Source organism: Pinus tabuliformis, chromosome Q (genome assembly GCF_031772625.1).
Source record: "Pinus tabuliformis cultivar Carrire ecotype Pingquan chromosome Q, CPIR1, whole genome shotgun sequence".
In the NCBI taxonomy this organism is placed as follows: domain Eukaryota; kingdom Viridiplantae; phylum Streptophyta; class Pinopsida; order Pinales; family Pinaceae; genus Pinus; species Pinus tabuliformis.
Genome location: NC_142296.1, coordinates 412,146,817 through 412,170,653, shown reverse-complemented (window position 1 = coordinate 412,170,653; position 23,837 = coordinate 412,146,817). Strand labels below are relative to the sequence as shown.

Here is a 23,837-nt window from a genome sequence, read left to right as displayed (position 1 = left end):
GTTATGATTCATGGAGAACTTGCAATTTGCTACCATATGTTATTTTGTTTATGAAATCATTTTTCAGTTTGCTTTTAAAAATTTTGAATACAAATCTCAATTGTGTTATGTTATAACTTATATGATCATATTTTATGAGATGATGATATGAATTCTTGTGTAAACCATGGTTTTATAACTTGCATGTGTTGGAAATGCCATTAATTTATCTTTATGCAAAAAAATGAGATATTTTTTAGTTTTTTGCTATTTGCCAAGTCTTTCCCGAGTCTGTTCCCGAGTCAGCGAGTGATATGCCAGCTGAGTATTTGCTGAGTACGAGTCGTGCAACATTGGTTTATTCACATTGGCTATATTTCGAGTCACATTGACCAACTTTATGGTCACTTGTTCTACATTAATAAAGTTATCTTATTTTTTTCTTCTCTCTTTGCAAGTATTCTTTGTATGTGTTATGTGCAACTTTAATAAAATTATGATCCAAGCTTTTACTATACAAGCATTATTTCTTCCTTGTATAGGGCTTTTTTGTATATTTTTAGCAATGTAGAGACACTGTTTTATGTAAACGTTTTTAAGCTTCACAGTGGCCTTTCTTCATCTATTTTGTTTAACAACTAATTTTTACATCGTATTTCTTCTCATAAAGTGAGAAATAGGATAGTGGAACTTGTTATATTTTCATTATAGGTTCACTTCAGGATGGAACTTAAGGGATGAGGAATTAATCTTCAAATTTTACTTGTAGTTTATGTCTGCACTCAAATATGATGCAAGTGTTCATTTGCTTATAGGATTTCTTTCCAAATGCACGAATAATCAGATTCTAATCCTTGATCATTTTCTATGATTTCAACAGTTTAAATGAGTAAATTTTCAGGCTTTGCATTAAAATCATAGTCGATAAGGAACTCACAACTTGGAGAAAGTATTAGTAGCTTACAAGTTTTTCCCAAGAAACTTTTGACAAGGTGTTGATTTACTGGATTAGTAGATTCAGATGGCTTTCAATGTTTTTGTACTTGGTATTTACAAAACTTATTGATTGGCATCAAGATGTCAAATATATGTTGCAGACTCAAATGTGCTTACTACTATTCACTTGTCTCCAGATGACCAAGACTGTAGTTTCTCACAATTAAATCTGGAACATGGTGTGGATGAATTTGCAGATTATGTAGACATGCTTGCCAAAGCTAGTACAGCAGGTGGCAAGACCTTATGCACTGGCACACGCCTGAATCCTGGTTCTTGGGAAGCTGCACTTCTTGCTGCTGGGACAACACTTGAAGCTATGCGCTATATTTTGGATGGACATGGAAAGCTATCTTATGCATTAGTGCGACCACCAGGCCACCATGCACAGCCAACTCAAGCTGACGGGTTCTGCTTTTTGAATAATGCTGGTCTTGCAGTTGAACTAGCTGTGGCATCTGGCTGCAAGCGAGTTGCTGTGGTTGACATTGATGTGCATTATGGGAATGGAACTGCAGAGGGATTCTATGAACGAGATGATGTGCTCACAATCTCTCTCCACATGAATCATGGTTCTTGGGGACCTTCACATCCTCAAACTGGATTTCACGATGAAGCTGGTCGAGGAAAAGGTCTGGGGTTTAATCTAAATGTTACTTTGCCTAATGGTACAGGAGATAAGGGATATGAGCATGCCATGCATGAATTGGTGGTACCAGCCATTAGCAAATTTATGCCTGAAATGATAGTCTTGGTTATTGGTCAAGACTCCAGTGCAGTGAGTTCTGTTCTATTTGTATTTTGTTTCTTTGCATGTTTGTTCAGTTGTTATTACAAATTTACAATACTGTACATTGAGAAATTACCAAGCACACATCAGAAACTGTGAAGGAAGCATTTCAAAAGATGAGCTGCATTGACCAACCAAATAGTAGTGTAAAAGGGAACCACCATATAAGCTCAAGCTCCTGACAGTGAGAATGTGTCCATATTATTCTTTTACCTGGCTGGTACTGTATCATATAGTCTTGTTAGGGCCCACGTTGTGTGTCTGCATAGTCTGACTACAGGAACTGAAATACTCAATACTAGTGTGCAGGTGCCCTCCTTGACCACCAAATCAATTTGATGAAGTCCAAAACATAGCAAAAGCATATATAGGAAGAGAAATAAACCAAAGTAAAGTGATTAGTGTTTGTCTTGTCCAAACTAATGATTAGGTCAGAGAATAATAAATATAAATTATATTTAAGAAAGATGTATTACATCTGTATCTATGAATGAAGAAATAAGGTAGAAAGAGCCGTCAAACATCCCACTACCTTTTGAGTTTCGGGGACCATCAGCTAAGAAACTTGTGTCATCTGGATTCTGAATTATAGAAACCTGAAGAGAAATAAATATTTGCATGCAAAATTAATCCATTGTAGGTTTTGAAATGGCTCGAGTAAAAATCCAAGAGACTCAGGAATCTAATAACCATAACAAAATTTTAACATATTGATGCATAGACGAACTTAGAGAAAATGAGTGCAAGATTGCAACTAATGATATGTTACAGTCAAATCTGATTCTCAAGTAATTAATCCTTTTAACAGTTCAGTTATGGATCACATGCTAAGTCACCATGTTTGCTGAATTTAATCCTTGTGAATTCGGCAAATTTCATGGACAGCTGAATAAGTGCATTAAAGTCGAGCATTTTTTTTTTTTTGAAAATTTGATTAAATTCATTTATGTTTAAAATACAGCAATTAAATTAATTTAAATTCAAATTTAGGATTATTTATTTCCTCGAACTTAAGGCTGAATTTGATCACATCGCTTTGCACTGACTATTTTTTTCGAGATGGACATGAACCAGGTGACTTAGATCACATGCGGGTAATAGCTAGTTTACATAATCTAGATGTTATTGCTTTTAATCATAGGAGATCTTTCACTACTGGATAAAGATGAAATTCCATTTTATAGTGTAGGAAATACCTACAAAACATGTGACAATAGAAGCTGCAGAAGACCAACAGTAAGGAACAACCACAGCAATATTCTGGCAGAGTTAAGTTTTATTGAATCTGCAAATGTGAGAACATTTACAAAATGGTAGTTTGTAATTACAACTATAAACCAATAACAAAGCACTACAATTTACTTGAAAGTGCAAGGAAAACAAAACAACAGTTTGATTACAAAGGAGATATGCTATCGAAGCCCAGAGTTTGCTGGCCATGTGTGCCTCCCTGTCATGGTTCATGTCAGAAGCTTTAAACTCACACGATTGAAAAATGTGATGCTGATGAAACCTCTACGACACAGCTAAATGAAAATCCTTAGTATTCCAGCAGATCCGTGACATCTTCTATCAAGAACTGAATTTTCTTATTAAGGTATAATAACCATTCTGCCTCACACCATTTATTTTCCAGGTAACATGGCCTAGGGAGAAATTGTCGAGGCACTTCCCCTCGTTCAAAGGATGGTACCCAGGGTAAACCCTAGATTCTTTACAGCACAAGGTTAGATCAAAAAGTCATGAACAGGTCATATATATCTCATCAACAATAGGTTAACTAAGAGCAAACATGTCAAAAAATGGGATTTGAAACCAGGTGGGGAGAGTAGCAACTTTCCTCAACCACTCAAGCTACACCCAGTTGACATAACACAAATTTTTATACAGCTACGGTAAGTTCCAATATAACCTGAAAGAATGGCCTAGAAAGCAACTGGTGTCAGTACAACTGTCTATATGCCTTTTCTGTACTCAAAATCTTGAATAATTCCAATTCACTCTGCAGCCAAGTAGCTAACAGGTACACCACTTCCCCTTCAAACTTTTTCTGCCCTAACATATGTTGTCTCTGCAATTCTAACCTACGCTGTGATCAAGGAAAGTTCTATGCCACAGGAACCAAAGGGCATGGATTAACTGTGACAAGATAGAGGGGGATGGGAAGAACTAGGTACTAACATGATGTCACTGCAGGGGAACTGAGAATCAGATCAGAGGACCATACGACAAGGCCAACTCATGAAAGAAGATAAGTGAAAGAGAGGAAAATCACAGAACATAAGAAGCAACAATGAGTAGATGGAGATTGATGAGAGTAATCACCCTTAAACATGATACAAGGGGCTCTGTTACAGACCTTAAGAGGTTACAGGATATTGCAGGATATTATCTTCTGTCCTTAACCAGGCCAAGAACCATAGCTGTATTATCCTTTGAACATGATTCACATGGAGTTGTGTCATTTACATGGAATTGTTCACTGAAGTTGAGCTATTTGTGGCAAGGATATTGGGTTCCAGTCCCATTGCTCTCCTGGTATTATATAGTAAACAATTATGTATTCTTTTAAATCATTTGATAAAACCAGACATGTTGGCATTTGCTTATGTGAAGCAGTAAGGGTACCGATATTCTTTGTTTCTCCTTTTTCATCCTCACCCGTTGCCACTGGTGTATGGTTGGAGCTGTTTTATCTTCCAAACAGTGCAAGATCCATTAGTCCATATCAACTCAAGCAAGAAAGGAATAAGAAATAAATGCTAACTATAAATTTGGTGGGTGGGTGACATCTTGATTCTCGCTACCCTGTTGAATGTCTCCTATAAAATTCTAGCCAAAGCCAAAGTTAGGAGGATCCAATTGTTGGTAGCCATGATAGCAAGGAGTATAGGTTTTATTAAGGGCATATTTATTCTAGATAAACTTATCACTACCCAGGAAGGCCTTGATTGGGCTTGGGAGACTGGACAAAAGGCCATATTTTTAAAGATTTCTTTTGATAAAGCCTATAGGCTATGATAGAATTGAGTGGGACTTTATCCTCAACATGTTAGATTGGCTGGGATTTGGATCTATGCATCATTGTTTTGTGGAGACACTCTTCTCGCAGTTTTCTACAGGAGTCATTGTGAGTGATGTTCTACCAAAGTCCATTGCATTGCAATGTTCCATCCATTAAGGGTGCCCATTGGTGTCGTATATGTGATTGCAGTGGATGCTCTTAGTTACTTATTGGAGGCAGCATGAATGCAAGGGTAAATCAAGGGTATCTACTTACTAGAGGGTAACCAACTCTTTAATGTCCACTTTGTAGATGAGTCAGATATACTCTTGAATTGTCCCAATATTCTATGGAGGGCATGATGCTGTGATTGGATAAATTTGCATAAGGTGTGGGGTAATTGTTAGTGAGGAGAAAAAGCAAAGGTTTTCTTTGTCATATAGGCTTCTCTTGTGGGTAAATGGAGATGGTTCATGGACAAATTAGAAAAGAAACTTCTGGCATGGTCCCTTCCTGACTTGTCACTAGATGGGGTGAATTACAGTTGTGGACAAAATAATTTAGCAATAGGATGTTTATCTCACTGTTCATGTCTCTTTCCTTCCCCATTAGCTTACAAATTCCTGGAACGTGCACTCTAGATCTTTCTTTGGGGCTAATAGGGAGGGGCAAAGTGGCTCCATTTAATTTTTTTATCTCAGGATATTTGTACTTTAGCCTGAGCTCAAGGGGGATTGGGCCTTTGATGTAAAATCCCATGGGGTGGCCCTTGTAGGAAAATGGGTGATATAGGCAATTTCCCCGTGGTAGGTCTTAGTGCACCATTGAATTCAACACGCTTAGAACTTTGGAGGGTTTAAAGGTCCTTTTCAAATAAGTGACATTATTAGTAATGCGAAGGTATTTTCCATCCTTGGTTGAATTTTTCTCAAAAGGGTGTGGGCTGCATAGTAGACAATCTTTGAACTTCTATGTTAGTAGTTTGAGGAACCTCAGGAAGTTTGGGACCTAGAATATTGGCCAATTTGGACGTTTTACTTTTCAGGGGGTTAGATTGGATGCTTACCAAACTATGCAGTTTAAAGGTTGGCTTAGAAAGGATTTCCGTTTTGCATTAACTTGTGGAATCCAAACACTCAATAATGGCATACATGGAGGACTCTTAATTGTGTTAAAAATCTTTCCAGTGCTAACAAGGCTAATTTTAGAGATCATCAATTTTTAAAGTTGTTTATATTAAATGCAAATGCACGGGGAAGGCCTCATATGTTTGGATTGGAGATGGCAAAATGGGAAGCCTATCTATATTCATGAAACAAAGGATCTCTATGAGTTAGTTGTTGATTTGGGGTAGCATTGGATGTGCTCTAGGCCTCAAATTTTGCAGGGACGCTTGGGCACATGCATTCCAAAGAACCCCAAAACCGTTATGGGAAATTCCACCCAAAGATGATTTTATTAAAATAATTAATATTTTTAACGGTGTTCCTAAGTCTAAACTTAGGAAAATTAAAATATTAGTGGGTATTAATCTAATTGTGGGTGTAACTTCTAGAAGAAGACAGAGATCAAGTCAAAACGATTTGAGCCTTTGATTAGGAGTTAATCTAGGCCATTGGTTGTCCAATAGGAAGATATAAGAAGGGGATTGAGGGTCATTTGGAAAATACACTAAGAGAGATCAAGAAATCGATTTTCTAAAGTGAGAAGTTCTCAGGAGGAAAATTCGATTGAAGAGATTTCTTGCAATTGAGGGGCAGGGATAGTTGGGTTGGAGTATCTTCTCCGGAACCCTGAATACATAATAGAGAGGCAGAGAAGCACTAGTGGAGGTAGCACAGACCCAGGAAGGACTGACGCTGGGCTAGGAGTGCCCACGCAGAGCTAGAAGGGCCAATGCAGAGGCAGAGTTGCCTTCTAGCAGAAGTCCGAAATTGCCAGGAAGCATCTGGATCAACCAAGGGGTTTGACGTCAGAGCTCTAGGAGGCAGGGAGACCCAGTGCAAAGCTGATGCAGTGCCTCAAAGAGCTCCATGCAGGCCAACGCAGTTACTGCGAAGGGGCAACACAGTTGTAGCCAGGGATAGTCAGTTCAGTTGCCAGATCAAAGGGATTTGCCTGGTGAAGTGAGGTAATCTCACTATGTTTTTTTCCAGTGTCTTTTTCTCTGTAACTGGATTGCTGGAAGGGCATCCAGAGTTGTATTCAGAACTACTGCTTAATAATAATAAAACCCTCAGAACTGATGCACCAGTTTTCCCGCATTGGGTGTTTCCGGGGACATTTGTCCAAAAATAACAGTGTCCATTGTGTTGTATTTTCTTTCTTTCTCAGTATCTTGTTTTCACTTATAATTTAATTAAGTGAAGGCTGCAGTGTATGTATTACGATATTTGGCGTAGGAAACTGCAAGTAATTTGTTTAAAAGAATTTAACAAATAGGAGTAATATCATCAGTTGCTGCAGTAGGGGTTCCTCTTGTGGAATTTTTACATTAGTTAGTGTTAGCCCAAAAATCATGCAAAGGCTAAGGAGTTGTTTCTCCATAGATCTCGCCTCAAGATCTGTCAAACAGTGGGTGAAACAATCAAACTAAATCCTTAGTTGCAATGTTGTAGCCAACATATAAACAACAAAGACAAATAGAATCATAATTGTACCTTGAAACTTCGCAGGTTGATGTAGTTTGTAGACCATGTTCACAACTCCTACCTAGATATCCCACTCCAACTGCTAGATCTGAACTCCTACACACAAGAACAAACATTCAAGGACGCGTTTTTGCCTCTGCAAAAGGCAAATTAGTTTGCAACATGAACTTAATTCAACAATATGATCAAGTTTCTCATAACATAAATAGAAAATAGAGAAGGAAATAGTTTGCATTCCTATCATAATGAAAATGTACAATGCAATATAGCTTAGTTGCAACAAGTACTCTCCTCCGATTCTTCGGTTCTCCTATTCCATCGACTTACTAACAAACTAGGCTCATTTGAAATGCAAGATAAAACTATTCGGGCAATATTTCACCAGCATAACTGAGCTATGTCTATCTCTTTGATTCCTCTCACTTTTGAGAGTGTTTCACTAAATAGGCCTCTCCTAGATCTAGGAGGATGTATCTGGACACCTAGCGACATGGAAAGTTAGGAAGCTTCTCCAAAAATTGACCCTCAGTGAACTCATGATAAGATGAGTCAAATTGATCTCTTTGGGAATGACCTGTTCTAGAATTTTGACCTCCATCTCTCCCAGGATAAAGGCAAGTTGTATACCCAAGTGATGGGCTGCACAATTGCAATGGAGTGATGGGTTACAGGATGTTAGGCTTATGGGCGCGATGGGTTACTAGATGACCATAAACAAGGGGAAAGAGATATACATCCGAGCCAACAATTGAGGAGGGTTGACACTAGCTTCCTTTCACTGACATAATGTGGCGAAAAAGGATATAACAGTTAGGCACTATTATTATCTAGGTATCTGCTTAAATAAGCAATGGAGGTGTTGGGAATCACAATTTCCGTTAGACCAAAACCCATAGGTGTTAGTCAACGATCACATCGCTAGAGATAAGGATCCACGAGAGGCGGTTAGTCCATGTCACGAAATATACAGGGAGCATTGGTTTATCCAATGTCCAACAATCTCCCCCCCAATGCGAGCCGGGTGTGTATCGAACTCATGACCTACACTCTGACACCACTTGTTGGAATAACGATTGACGTTGGACCAAAACCCGCAGTGTTAGTCAATGATCACATTCCCAGAGATAAGGATCCACGAGAGGCGGTTCGTCCATGTCATGAAACACACGGGGAGTGTTGGTTTATCCAATGTCTAACAATCTCGCCCCCAATGCAAGTCTGGTGTGTATCAAACTCATGACCTATGCTATGACACCACTTTTTGGGAATCACGATTGCCGTTAGACCAAAACTCGCAGGTGTTAGTCAACGATCACATCGCCAGAGATAAGGATCCATGAGAGGCGGTTAGTCCATGTCACGAAACACACGAGGAGCGTTGGTTTATCTAATGTCCAAGAGGGGGCCTGGAGATCCAATGGAGTGATGGATGAGGAAGTGTCAATATATTTGGAAGGCTTGTGCCTCTTTTAAACATAGAGTTTGAGTGCGGTTATCAATTTGTCGATGATTTCCCATTAAGAGTAGGTTGCACAAAGTTGGCATTACTAATTCAATGTGTGAATTGTGCAGTAAAAGGATGGGATAGTTCAACTGCAACATGGCCTTTGGAAATGTCAACTTGCCAAAGGTTTTGGGCATGGTTTCATGCTGAATTTCATTCCCTTTTTGTAGTTTCATTGTCATGGAAGGGGCCCCTCCTGGTAAACAATTGGATGGTCAAGAACAACTATAAATTCCTTTGGGTTTCAGTTCACTTGCTTGCAACTAGCTTTCTACCTAAACATTGTTGTAAAGTTACCTTTAATGAGGTTCCTCGTTCCTTTACTCTTGGAGATTTGTGGAGGTTTAAGCAAGAGTTGGCTCTATTCCTACAACTTTGCTGCCATAATGTTGAGTCCCTCCATATGGGGGCTTGGGATGATATGATGGATTTTCTAGCTTTTGTAGACCGAGAATTTCCTAACACTCCAGTGGTTTGCATGATGTAACCACTTTAATTCTTGATGTTAATTTATTTGTTCTCTAAAGTAATATATTGATCATTTTCTAGAGAAAAAAAATAGATGAATTAGAAGATGGATAAATCATCTTTAGGCTTAAAAATGAGGTATTGAGAATAGGATTTGACCTTTGGCATCTCCTCGAGTAGAAATAGGTAACTGTGGAGAAAGCTTCATTATAGCATCAACACAGTAAGAAAGTGTATTCCTTGAGAAATTCTATAGGAAGAGACTAGCATTTTTCCTATTGCATAGTTGGCATTGCCAAGTTCTCAACTAATATAAAAATACAAATGGTTGAAAGAAATGCTATTAGAACTAGATTGGTCATTGAATAGGTCGACTCCAGAAACTAGAACCGGTCAAAAACTGGAAACGAAACAGGACCACAAAACTGGTTGACCAAAAAAAACATAAAATATTCAAAATTTGAATATATATATATATATATATATATATTCATTCATGTGCATCCATGTGAATCCAAACCATTATCCACAAATATGCAAAGTTGATATATATATATATATATATATATATATATATTCATGTGAATCCAAACCATTATACAAAAATATGCAAAGTTGCTCATGTATTTAGCAAGGGTGCATATAACCAAAGTAACATTGAGTGCAATCCATATATGAACCAAAATACATCAACGAAGAGGCTTGAAATGGCATCTAGAATGCAATCAGTCTATGAAATTATGAAAATGAACTCTTGAATTTGTTAGAAAATCAGAAAGGCAGAATTTTTTTCTTATATATAGATAATTACTTGTGACATTATGTTTTTCTTATGTTCCTCCTTTAGTTCATCAAGCAACTATCAAAACAATAGCACAAAGATCACAAACACCAGATATAGGCAGACAACCAGGGAAAAACCCCTATCTAGGGGAAAACCTAGTCAACAACTCTTCCTTAATAACTTCTTGAGATAATCCAAGACTCTTGACCTAGACACAGACTTCCTCCACACCAAGTCAACCCTTTCTTCCTTCTTGCAGATGATAACCCTTCAACAACAACTTCAACCTTGCTGCAACAATTTCGACCCAACAACTGGCAGCAGTAGTAGCAGCAACTTCGACTTGACAAGAGAGACTTTGATCTCCTAGAGGAATCCACACAAGAGAGAGATAGATAGCCCAAAATTTCGATCTTGACCTTTTCTTCCTTCTTCTCCAACTTCACACTCCTTTTAGCCTCCTTTTCCAACTTCACACTTTTTGCTCTTCTTTTGGGATATCGAACTTGAGTGAGAGAGTGTGCTCCAAATGAATTCGAATTGCTTCAATATATAGGCTTCTGGTGAGGTCGAATTACCCAGTTTGAGGCTGACTTGATCTCCTTGAGGCCGACTTGGTGTGGAGGTGACAAATAGCTTATTTGACTCAATATTAATTCTTTTTACATGATTCCCAAGAAGGGTCTCTTTAAATGGACAATGACTCTAATGACAGAATAAATCCTAGAAGTTCTCAATGGGGACTTTGACCTAAAACATGATGACCCAAGCATGAAACCTCTTACCACTCAAACTAGCAGTGGACCTAAGGGGGATCCCTAAAGGGCAAATGCTAGGTCAAGGGCAACAAATGGAGACTTGGTCCACAGTCACCTCAGCTAAGGCTCCCTTTTATTTACGGATTTTCAATGATGGGAGGAGACCCGGTATATTATGGAGTCACCGATGAAGGGTAAGTCAATGAAAGGATGTGGAGTGACCCAAATAATCCCTTTCCCGGAAGAGTTAGAAAGATAGAGCTTGCTTGCTTTCTAAGCAAGGTACAATGTCTTCTAGGAAAAGGAGGGGAGGATTTGAGGGTTAGGTTTATGGGATATCACTTATGAAGGAATTTCCCAATCCCTAAAATCCTTATTGAAATTGGTTTCCTAGATGGTTCTTGAAGAATTGTCTTTTCAAAGGAACGAGACCACACGAGACCAAGTGGACCCAGTCTAGGGTAGGGGAGGAGTATGGCAACCAATGATTATCCCTAACCTAGACAAGGTATGGAAATGGATCAAAGAAAGAATATCCACCTAAAGGTTTGAATTGATCCAATAAGGTGTTAGCCTTTGGGGATGGTAGGGAAAAGTTTGATCTTGAAGTTAGGGCTTGGCGTTTCTCACAACTCCACGGTAGGAATGGCCTAAAATTTGAAGGACTTGAGGAAACACCAACGCAGAAGACCCTAAGAGATCAAACTTTTTGGATGGGTAGCTTGCCAGGAAAACGATGCCCTAGGTGACCCAACTCGGCTAGACCTGGAGAAAGGTGAAAAAGATGTGATTTTAGGTGACCACCTTTTGGTAGATCAGTGCCTTCGTCTTGGGAGAATGGAGTCTATGATGAATGTGAGTGAGGATCTTTGATTTCCAGTTAAGGAGGCCTTAAGATCACTTCTCTAGCCTTCTAGGTCAAGGAGAAACAATCTTGCAACTTTTATACTTCGATGTGCAAAGGAGATGGCTTATCAAGGTCAATTCGTTGATAGAATTACTCCTAGGATATTTCATTCACATTACATGGCCCATACATTGAGAGATGCTATAATAGAGACAAAATTCCACAACTTTACGCAATAAATGCATGTAGCAATTAGCCCTGGAAATAGCAAAAATCCTAGTCCAATGTCTATGACAAAGTAAAACAAGAATAACATTAAATGCATGTACTTACATGTAACAAAATATATCCAACCACCCACGATTGACAAAGAGAAGCTCCAAGATAAGATAGACCAATATCTACACATCAAAATTTATCCATAAAGCTCCAATTCATCCTCTAGAAAAAGTGCGAAATTCTCAAAAGAGAGAAAAGATCCAATCCAAAGTGATGATGAGCAAATGAGCTCATCTCACTTGTATTTATACACAAATTAGGAGTTCGAATTAGCCTTCTTGGCCTACATAAGCCCCAAAAATAAAATAATGTTCTAATAATTCAACTTTTGATGACAAACCCACCAAACTAGCTCATAAATGAAAAAGTAAGCCTCTCAAGAGGTCAAATAATAATCTATGCATGTCGTAGGGCCCTCTAAGAGGCCTAATGAGGTCTGTGGGTGCCACAATTAAGAATAAGACCCTCAAAAGCAGTGGACAAGGGATTGGCCCCTTGTAATGAACTATGGTGCTCCAAATGACATATGGGGGCACACAAGTGTCCTCATGGGTCTTCAAACTAATCGAAGATGCTTGTAGATCGCCTGCAAGGGCTAGGATGATGGTGTAGGTGACGCCACATCATCGTGCAAGTCTTCGATCATCTGCCAAGTGTATGGTATAATTCTAGGTCCAGTTGGGCATGATGGATCAGGTGCATCTTCCTCGTCCAATAAGTGAACCACAAGCAATCTCTGAATGGATGTGGGGATCCATGGAGTGTTGTCTGCTGCTGTGGAGGCCCATGGCTCTTAACGCATACCCTACAAGTGCCAATGTAGGCCTCTGAAGGATCAGGACCTCGTATAGGGAGACCAAACGCAAAGTAGAGACCATTTGCAATCCTGCATAAGATCCAATGCATCCCCTAGCCTTCCAGTACAACAAGTCATTAGAAAAATCGAGTAAATGAGCTTACCAATCATGGACCACAAGTGGGGACTTCATAATGGCCTGCCCTTCCATAATAGGCTTCGGGATATGCCAATGTCTCCTGAACTCCAAATGGGGTTAACCAATTGATCTGGATTTAAATAGGAATGCAACAAATTACAGATATAACCATACATATAGAGATGCAGCAGAAATAATACTTCATTTCATCACTGTAAAATACTGAAATATGCTTACAAATAGAAATGGAAATAAACTAGCTAGGGCGATGGTAGCTTATCTCTTAGAAGATATGTGGCGGCTACATGCCTTTGAACTATGTTACAATGAGGCTCGAAGGCCTATTTATTGTTGAGAAACAATGGAAAACACTAAACATCCAAAAACCTAACCCTAGAAGATGAAACGCCAAACTGTGGGCCCCGTTTGGGTAAATTGGTACATCAACTTCCTAGGGTCATAGCTTTGGATTACGTTTGACATGCACAATATCTCGTTAGAAAGATTTATGCGAGAACTACAACTTTGGGAAGAGCAACATCGATCCATGAACCCATGTTGCTCCCAGTTTTCCCAAAAAACGTCGTTTATGGCTTCAAAACGACTCTGGAAGTTCAGGACCTGAAACCCTGCTAAAAATAGTAAACTGTGCTACAATTAAGGAAACTGAAAAGCTGAAAGAAACAATGGTGGGGGTCCAAGTGGACTTGGCGAGTGGCCACCAATATCCACCTGGATCATTCCTCCCCCCTTAGGAAGCAATGGTACCCATTGCATTGAGTTCCTCCATGAGATGAGGAAACTTCTGTTGAACTTGGTCCCTGGTGAGCCACTTGCCCCGGTGAAGGAGTTGGCCTGCTTTGACAACTCGATACAGTTGGATATTTTGCTAGCGAGTGTGCTTGATCTGTGTGTCCATGATCTGATCAGTGGTAGCTTGTTCCATGCAATTTGGATTTAACTCTGTGGGTGTGAGCTATTCTGCAATGTCGGATGTGTTTAGTAATGGTGGAATGTATGGCTGAAGGCGGTCCACATCGAACACTGGGTGCAGGCCAAGTGTTGGGCCTCAAAATAGTCCCTATTTTCACTCCATTATTCACCAATATTTTCACATTTTACCTTCATGTCACCTCCATTCCACCTACATATCATTACATTTACTTCATTATTGGGTTATAACAATGCTTTTCCAAAGTTTATTAATTCTTAACATTTTTAAGTGAATTTATGGCTAAACTTTAGAAAATAAGATGCTTATACTTATACCTAACAATTAGAATGAGTTTGTTGACATGTGTAGGCACAAAGGAAGCTTCTAGGGCATCTTTATGTGGCCTTGAATGATCAAATTCGAATTTGATAAAGATAAGCCTCATGGAGAAAATCATGGACCTCATGGAGGAGATCATGGAGGATAGGGTTATGTATCTAGATGGTTGAGAAATGTATGGAACTAAAAGAGAGATTAGTGGATCATCATTATGAGTTTGTTATCTCATCTCATTGTATAAATAGGAGTACCTCCTCCATTCCAAAGAGAGGACTCTTAGAGCATGTATCCAGCTTATGATGGAATAGAATAAAGCTCCATTTTACATACATTTCCATTATGTAGTTTTATTTCCATTATGTAGTTTTTAGATATAAGTTTCCTTAATGTAGTATATGGAATAATTTGTCTTGTTCTTAAGAGAATTGAAGGATGAGAGAAACATGTTATTTCATATTAGATCTTATTTCATTTAATTGCTTAGATGTTTGAGGATTTGTTTGTGATTGATAAATGAGTTTTAAATTAGAATCTTATCAGCATATGAGAGAACAACCAAGGGTCTAAGTTAGGCTCTCTCTCTATTTGATTTGCATGATAATTGAAATTCATTCTTTTGCTTTTATGTTTCAAGTATCATATGAGGAGATAACCAAGAGTCTAAGTTAGGCTCTCTCTCCATTGATTTATATGGTAATTGAAATTCATTCTTTTTTGCTTTTATGTTTCAAGTCATTTCATTTCTTATGCTTATGAATGAATCTTAGTTTAGTTTGGATTAGTACATGAGAGGACAATCAAGAGACTAAGTTAGTCTTTCTCTCTCTTTGAATCTGAACAACAATTAAAGTTCATTCTCTTGTCTTCATTTCAAGTTTCTAGTTTTATGTAATCAATGATTTCTCTATGATACTGTAGGGAAGGACAACCAGGACCTCCTTAGTTAGGAGCCTCTTCCCTTGCATATTATATTGAATCGTAAATAATTTAGCTAGACATAGAGTTAGTTGCCTACTCCTGCATATATTTTGCTAGCATCATCACAAGCTCACGAGTTTCCCTGGTCGATAATTTAATGCAGCAATTTAAGCCCAATAAATTGCCCAACATTTTGGCGCCGTTGCCGGGGATGGTGCTAAGGGATTAGGCATTAGAAATTTAATTTAGTACTAGTATTTTTCTTTAGACAAAATAACTTGTGAGACCTGGTGACAGCAGGATCTTCACAAAGAAGTTTAAGTTTGAGTTTTTTGATGGTTTAGTGTTTAGCTAGTTTTAAATTTCGTCTTTTCAAAAACACCCCCCTGCATAAATAAAAACAAATCAAGCGATTAGTATGCTCTCTTCCTGCGCTTCGTGCGATCAGGAAGATCAGAAAATCTATTGATTTCGTTCGAATAAAACTACTCTTGCTGGAGAACTAATGTGCAACATGACAATAAAGAATTTTGTGAATGAAAAAAAAAATCTTTAAATTTTTAGATGAAATTTAGTTTTTTAATTTTAGATTTAAAAAATAAAAATTTTAATAATATATGTATCATATATACATATTATTATTAAAAAAAAATAAAAAAATTAACCATTTCTTTTGTTGTTTTTTTTAGATATTTAAAAAAAAAAAAAAAAAACTAAAACTAAATTCATTTTAGTTATTAGAATATCTCTTTATTAGGTTTTAATAAAAACAAATTTTGATTTTACAACTTTTAAATTTTTTTTTATAACAAATTAAAAAATTTGGTTTTTTAGTTTGTTGTTTAACAAAAAAATCTAAAGCAATAAAAAAATCAACATAAAAAAAAAAATACAAAAAAAATATGTTTTCATTTCTTTTAATATTTTCATTTTAAGCTAATTTCTCAGAGAGTTGGTGCTCCACTTGAAGCTCAACAACTTCTCGGTTTGGGGAATGGTTGTAGAGCTTAATTTCTCAGTTTGAAGCTCAACTTCTCGTCTCGAGAGCTCAATTTCAATAAAGAGACTGCTCATGGCCTGAAGATGAATATGTCGATCTCTGTCCAAAAAATTAGTCCATGAAGCATGTATTATTTGTGAAAGAGAATATCTAAGTTAATCAAGCGGAAGTCTGCCAAAATGAAATACCAACTTCAGTTTACTGTTTTGTTTTTGGTTATGGTCGGGAGTGGTCATCTTGTCACAGCCATCAGCCCAGCTGGTCCGGTATCGAGTATTTATCCCAACGAGGTTGGTGGCCAAAATGGATGTACGCTGACGGGGACAAGAGATGCAACATATCTTGGCAAGGAGAACACCACATATATATATGTGCTGGAAAATGAGTGTGCATCTTGTATAGCTGAAAACATAATTGTGGAGGTCTCGCCCAAAAATCCTGGTATCTGTGTCCAACAGCATTTGCAACAACCCAGAATTCAGTTTTCGAACCTCGCGGCCATTGTATTCCTGCAAGTGGATGATTTCTAATCAGTGAGCACCACAGGGATTGTATTTGCAGTTTCTGTTTGAAGTATCGATTATTTCCTCATTTACATTGGTAGACAAGTACAGGCGCAAGGTCAGAGGTCTCACTTCTCCTAGGTCTGAGGGGGCTGAAGGAAATGATAATTCTATGGTAAAGGACTTAGCTGCACAGTTAGAGGACTACTCACAATCTGAGATTGAGAATTTTCAAGGCGCAAAAGCCGGTGAGGAGAAGGAAGCGGCGAGAAGTGCATATGGTCGATTCTGCGGGCGCAAACAACAACAAGAACATACGCGCGCTGAGACAGGCCGCCAGCACGGCCGCTACTTACGACGAGAATCTGCTGAACCAGATCATCCAGAAGCAGTTGGGAGATGACCCGTCGGGTTCCAGGGGGGATCGAAGCAAGGAAACCTTCGACATGGCGAAGGAGGTCGACACGGAGACCATGATTGCTTATTCCGTTGGTTTCCCAGTCGATTCTTCGATAGAAAAGGAGATCGAAGCTGGCGTGGTTTCATCCATTGGGGGGCTCGAGCAGGCCAATTACATAGTCCTAAGGAACCATATACTGGCACTGTGGCGTGAGAATGTGAATGTCTGGCTTCACAGGGATCATGCTATGGAATCCATCAGGAGCGTCGTTGCAAGCCATAAGAGCCTGGTGAATTCTGCTTACAGTTTTTTGTTGCAGCACGGGTATATAAATTTTGGGGTTGCTGCCGCGATCAAAGGGGTTATGCCGCCGGAGGCGACGAAGGAGATAGACTACAGATTCCCAAGGAGCTCAAAAGGAGTTGAAGGAGCAACGCTTCAACTCTCTGACTGCATTGGAAATCTTGAGCGAAACCGTCAGATTCCTTCACTTCAATTCGTCGGGCTTCCTGGTAATTCCAGCGCTACTTATCTGCCCTGATCAATCCATTCTTCTCTCCAAAGATCAATCCATCCAAAATCTTCATATGCCTGCAATCCCGTTTTGTTTTGCATTTCTTTTGGTTTGTTTTATATTTTTAGGTTTATTTTGTTTTTATTTAATTTGTTATGATTCTGCTTTAATGTTTGTTATGTTATTAATATGTTAATATATTAATTGTATTAATATGTTGATATAATAGTTTTAATTATAATTTGTTGTAAATATTTGTTAGTTATGTTATTAATTAATGATTGTTATAAAAAGTGTATTAATATATTAATATATTAATATCTTTTATAATTGCATTATAAAAGATATTAATGTTGTTATTATAATTAATATATTGATATATTAAATGTATTAATATATTAATTTATTATTATATTTGTATTTTGTTGTGCGATTTGTTTTTTTATTTTGTATATATTTTGATTGATTAGATTTGATATATTTGGTTAATATTTGATTTGTGTTGATATATCTATATATGATTGTAATAATATATTAATTATATAAATATATTAATATGATTGTATTAATTATATTAATATATTATGATCATATATTATCTTTTGTTATCAAGTTTCAAAAAAAAAAAAACAAAATAATAAAAAAAAATAGTTAACAATTGTTGTTTAGAAGGATTGGCATGTGCGGGGCACTGGCATAAAACAAAACTTTGGGGGCATGAAAATTGAGAGAATCATGAAAATTACAGGAATTGATTGAAAGTGCAACAGTTGGTACAAGGGCAAAAATTAAAAGAAAGAAAAAAAAACAGAACAAGAAAAAAAACAACAAAAACAAAAACTTTTCACAAAATTCACGCAGGCTTGAAAATAAAGAATGGAACATTTGGAAGCATAATTTAAAAGAACATTTGGTGGATTATTTAAATGCTGACTAACTTGTTTAGAGTTGGCAAATTGATATTGTTGTATGCTTTTATAACATACTAATCTGCAGGACACAACAAATCTATGATGCCAAACTTTTCGCCATGCACAGAAGTCAGCTGACACAAACAGGGAGTATTACTTTTCATGGTTATTTTCAAAAAAAAATAAAAATGGATTGATATTAATATCATGATTAAGTCAATTTTAACACTTTCTTTGTCCTTAATTTGTTTTATGTGGTATGAAATTTTTGCATAAGAAGCATGAAGAAACTGGCCATTTCTTCTAGAGCACACTTATGTTTTCTTTGTACCAAGTTTTTTACAGGTTACAGGATAATCAAGTGAACATAAGGAGATTACATTGTGACGACAATTGGTCTTCCAAAGACTAAGTCATGACAGATTCTAAAGACAAATCCAACTCTACAACCACTCCTTTGCAACTCCCTTTTTGCAAAAGATTTTCAATTCCACCTATTGTCAAACCATAAAGCATGACCTTTCCATATCCATTTTTCACAGCAAGAGTTCTTATTCATATACCATGCATTTTCCTTATTGTCATTTTCCATGTCATTACCATTCCCCTTCATTTCCGCAATAAAACTCTGCTTGAGTCAAAGTCCTAGAGTCTAAGTATCATTGAAAAAACACCTAGAGGCTTGCATGCCTTAATGGCAAGTACTCTTGCCAATGAACAATGGGAGTACATTAATATCCCTTGTTCGTTGGGTCTTGTAGGTGACTCGACCACGACAAATTTATTCGTACCTACAAAGATGTGTTAGGCATCCTGACTCCCATTGGAATCAATGGTGGGAGCTCTTGTGTTGGCTAGGGGCATTCATTAACGGCCACTAAGTCAACAACTTCTTGCTATGTTCGACATCGACACATTTAATCACATAGTAAGATTTGTGCCATCGAGCGTTGAAGACTTGAAGACCCATATTTTGTAGCAGATGAAGCCACTTTCCTTTCATTGTTTTTCAGTTTGTCATCACTTGAGGACAAGTCAATCAATAAGGCTGGGAGGGAAATGTAACTTCTATATTTTGTATACCTTCCAAGCCTTATAGATTTTCAGCCATATTCAGCAGACTCATCAGATTCATCATCCAGCAGCAGAGGATCCAGCAACAGATACAACTTTCAGCCATGTTCAGCAGACTCCTCAGATTCATCATCTAGTAGCAGAGGATCCAGCAGCCGATACGACAACACAGATCCATCTTTCATCCACAGCTTGAAGAAGAAGCTTCAGAACAAAATTGTGGCAGCTGAACATGCATGATTCATCCACCATTTTCCCAACCAAGTAAAGAAGACCATGAACAAAAGTTTTTGCAGCCACACGTGCACAACTCTCATCCATTTTGGAAGGGTAAGTTAAGGTATGATATTTTCTAACTTTTAACCATTAAATTCCTTGAAAAGTTAGAATAATAATTTTTGGAAAAACTTCACTTCCTTTTTCCTTGCTTTCCCCATTTCACATAATTGCCCAAATCATCCGTTTAAGGGGAAGGATACATCCACATTCATATATCACATTCATATAACATCCACATTCATATATCACATTCTTAACCCCACTTACCTTCAAAATATATTCACTATTACATGAGCATACAAATGGCTTTGTCAAAAGTATTTAAAAGTTAATTGGATGCCAACACACTCATGGTTGTTACACAAGAACCAACCATGACGCATTCCAACAAAAATACTCTGCCACTATTACATGAGCATACAAATGGCTTTGACAAAAGTATTTGAAAGTTAATTGGATGCCAATACAATCATGGTTGTTACACAAGAACCAACCATGATGCATTCCAACAAAAATACTCTGCAATAAAAATCACATTATCAATATGCAAAGATCATACATTGAATGCAACAAACAAAATATGGTTGAAACACAAGAACCAACCAAGTTGTAGTTCATCAAAATAACGCTTTGCAAAAGTTAAGTAAATGATATCATGCAGAGTTTAAGCCAAAGCTCAAAAAGTAATGTAATAGATTGCATGAGGACATGCAATACCATAGATTGCATGAGGACATGCAATACCTTGAGTTTGGGGGAGATGTTGGGCCTCAAAATAGTCCCTATTTTCACTCCATTATTCACCAATATTTTCACATTTTACCTTCATGTCACCTCCATTCCACCTCCATATCATTACATTTACCTCATTATTGGGTTATAACAATGCTTTTCCAAAGTTTATTAATTCTTAACATTTTTAAGTGAATTTATGGCTAAACTTTAGAAAATAAGATGCTTATACTTATACCTAACAATTAGAATGAGTTTGTTGACATGTGTAGGCACAAAGCAAGCTTCCAGGGCATCTTTATGTGGCCTTGAATGATCAAATTCGAATTTGATAAAGATAAGCCTCATGGAGAAAATCATGGACCTCATGGAGGAGATCATGGAGGATAGGGTTATGTGTCTAGATGGTTGAGAAATGTATGGAACTAAAAGAGAGATTAGTGGATCATCATTATGAGTTTGTTATCTCATCTCATTGTATAAATAGGAGTACCTCCTCCATTCCAAAGAGAGGACTCTTAGAGCATGTATCCAGCTTATGATGGAATAGAATAAAGCTCCATTTTACATACATTTCCATTATGTAGTTTTTAGATATAAGTTTCCTTAATGTAGTATATGGAATAATTTGTCTTGTTCTTAAGAGAATTGAAGGATGAGAGAAACATGTTATTTCATATTAGATCTTATTTCATTTAATTGCTTAGATGTTTGAGGATTTGTTTGTGATTGATAAATGAGTTTTAAATTAGAATCTTATCAGCATATGAGAGAACAACCAAGGGTCTAAGTTAGGCTCTCTCTCTATTTGATTTGCATGATAATTGAAATTCATTCTTTTGCTTTTATGTTTCAAGTATCATATGAGGAGATAACCAAGAGTCTAAGTTAGGCTCTCTCTCCATTGATTTATATGGTAATTGAAATTCATTCTTTTTTGCTTTTATGTTTCAAGTCATTTCATTTCTTATGCTTATGAATGAATCTTAGTTTAGTTTGGATTAGTACATGAGAGGACAATCAAGAGACTAAGTTAGTCTTTCTCTCTCTTTGAATCTGAACAACAATTAAAGTTCATTCTCTTGTCTTCATTTCAAGTTTCTAGTTTTATGTAATCAATGATTTCTCTATGATACTGTAGGGAAGGACAACCAGGACCTCCTTAGTTAGGAGCCCCTTCCCTTGCATATTATATTGAATCGTAAATAATTTAGCTAGACATAGAGTTAGTTGCCTACTCCTGCATATATTTTGCTGGCATCATCACAAGCTCACGAGTTTCCCTGGTCGATAATTTAATGCAGCAATTTAAGCCCAATAAATTGCCCAACACCAAGGAATGGGGGAATGCTGAGCTCAAATGCATTGTCTCCCATAGCCTTGGTAATGGTGTAAGGACCATATCGGAGTGATCTGAGTTTCTAATAGGCTTCGGTAAGGCGTTCCTTTTGCAAATGCAACCAAACTTTGTCGTCCATCTGAAACTTGTGTGGCACTCGATGCTGATCATGTCGCTGCTTGTACTTGGCATTTGATTTCTCCAGAATGTCGTGTACCTACTGGCGAATATGTTGGATGTGCTCAATGAAGTTGTTTGCCTTATCTATTTCGGACTGGACATGAGCCAAATCTGTGTGAGTAGCTGCAAATGGCATGGCCACATCAATGGGACATAGTGGCTGGAATCCCAAGCCCACCTGAAAAGGACTATGGCCAGTCGAGCTGTGGAGAGCCCGGTTGTACCTGTGCTGAACATAGGGGAGGCTCTCATCCCATGTGCGTGGATGCTTTAAGTTGTACATGCACAGAATGTGTACGATCATCCTGTTGACAACCTCTGTCTGGCCATCAGTTTGAGGATGGAAGGCTGTGGACTTAGTGAGTTTGGTGTCCAGCATCGACTAGAGATTGGACCAAAATGTGCTGAGGAACCTGTTGTCTTGATCTGAGATGATAGACTGTGGGATCCCAAAGTGTACCCACACTCTGTCAAAGAAGAATTTAGCAATGGCTTCTGCTGTGATATTCTTCTTGCAGGCTGCCATAATGGCTATCTTCGAGAACCTGTCGACGACCACAAAAACATAGTCGTTTCCATGCTTAGTAAAAGGAAGGCCCGACATGTAATCCATGGAGATGGATTCCCAAGGTTGACTAGGGGTAGGAAACGGGGTATAGAGGCATTTATTCTTGATGGTTGGTTTGGCAATTGCGCAGGCAGTGCATGATTTGATGTACTTCCCCACATCTTGTAGAAGATTCGGCCAATAGAAATACTTGTGCAGTACTGCCACCGTTTTCTTGACGCCTAGCAGTCTGATTGTAGTGTGATTCCCAAATCATCTTGGCACGCTCGCTTGAAGGAACACAAAGGTGACTAGGTGGCATAACAGGGCATCCTGGAGGTGAAAATCTGGAACATGCTGACCCTCCAAGAGTGTCTGGTATGTGTGGCTGAATTTTGGGTCGCTTTTGTAGAGAAGTGGCCAATCAGAAGTCTCATGCCCACAAGAGTTGAGCACGGTGGTTAACGCCATGATCGGTGGTCCACTGAGGCAATTTGCAACATTATTGGTGCTGCCCTCCTTATACTTGATATTCAGATGGAACTGTTGCAAGTATGTGGACCACTTCTGATGGCGATCATTCTGCAATTTCCCTTGGGTCTGCATGAACTGCAGGGGTCGGTGGTCTGTGTGGATGACCATTTCCTTCCCCAGAATGTAATGCTTCCATTGTTGGCAAGCCTGCACAATGGAATACATCTCTTTGTCATAAGTGGGATACTTCCAGACTGTGTCTGAAAATGTCTCACTGTGATATGCCACTGGATGCCCGTGTTGAGTAAGGACTGCCCTAATAGCATAATCAGAGGCATCTGTCTTGACCTCAAATGGTTGTTGCAAGTCTGGTAATGCGAGCACTGGTGCCGAGCAGAGGCGATCTTTCAACTCTGTGAATGCTTTCTGTTGAGATTCAGACCAAAAGAATTTGGCTTTCGCTCCTCCCTTGGTGACTTGACTCAGGGGCCAAGTGATATGAGAAAATCCCAACATGAACTTGCGGTAGAAGTTGGCAAGACCTAGAAAGCTGCAGAGCTCTGTCATCAATAATGTATCCCAGATACTAAACCTGGGTCATGCCAAAAGTGGATTTCTCCAAATTGGCACATAACTTGTGTTGCCACAGTGTTTGGAGAACCTGTCGGATGTGGTGGAGGTGCTCTTCCCAACTCTAG

General features: G+C 38.1%; 1 protein-coding gene across 1 annotated transcript in view; it reads left to right on the top strand.

Moving 5' to 3' along the window:
• LOC149219937 (histone deacetylase 8-like) overlaps positions 1 to 23,837 on the top strand; it is a 195,297-nt gene that overhangs the window by 58,069 nt on the left and 113,391 nt on the right. Inside the window, exon 2 of the mRNA XM_089384564.1 lies at positions 1,173 to 1,753. Within this exon, the coding sequence (XP_089240690.1) occupies positions 1,173 to 1,753 (581 nt within the window). The remainder of the gene's footprint in view (positions 1 to 1,172; positions 1,754 to 23,837) is intronic.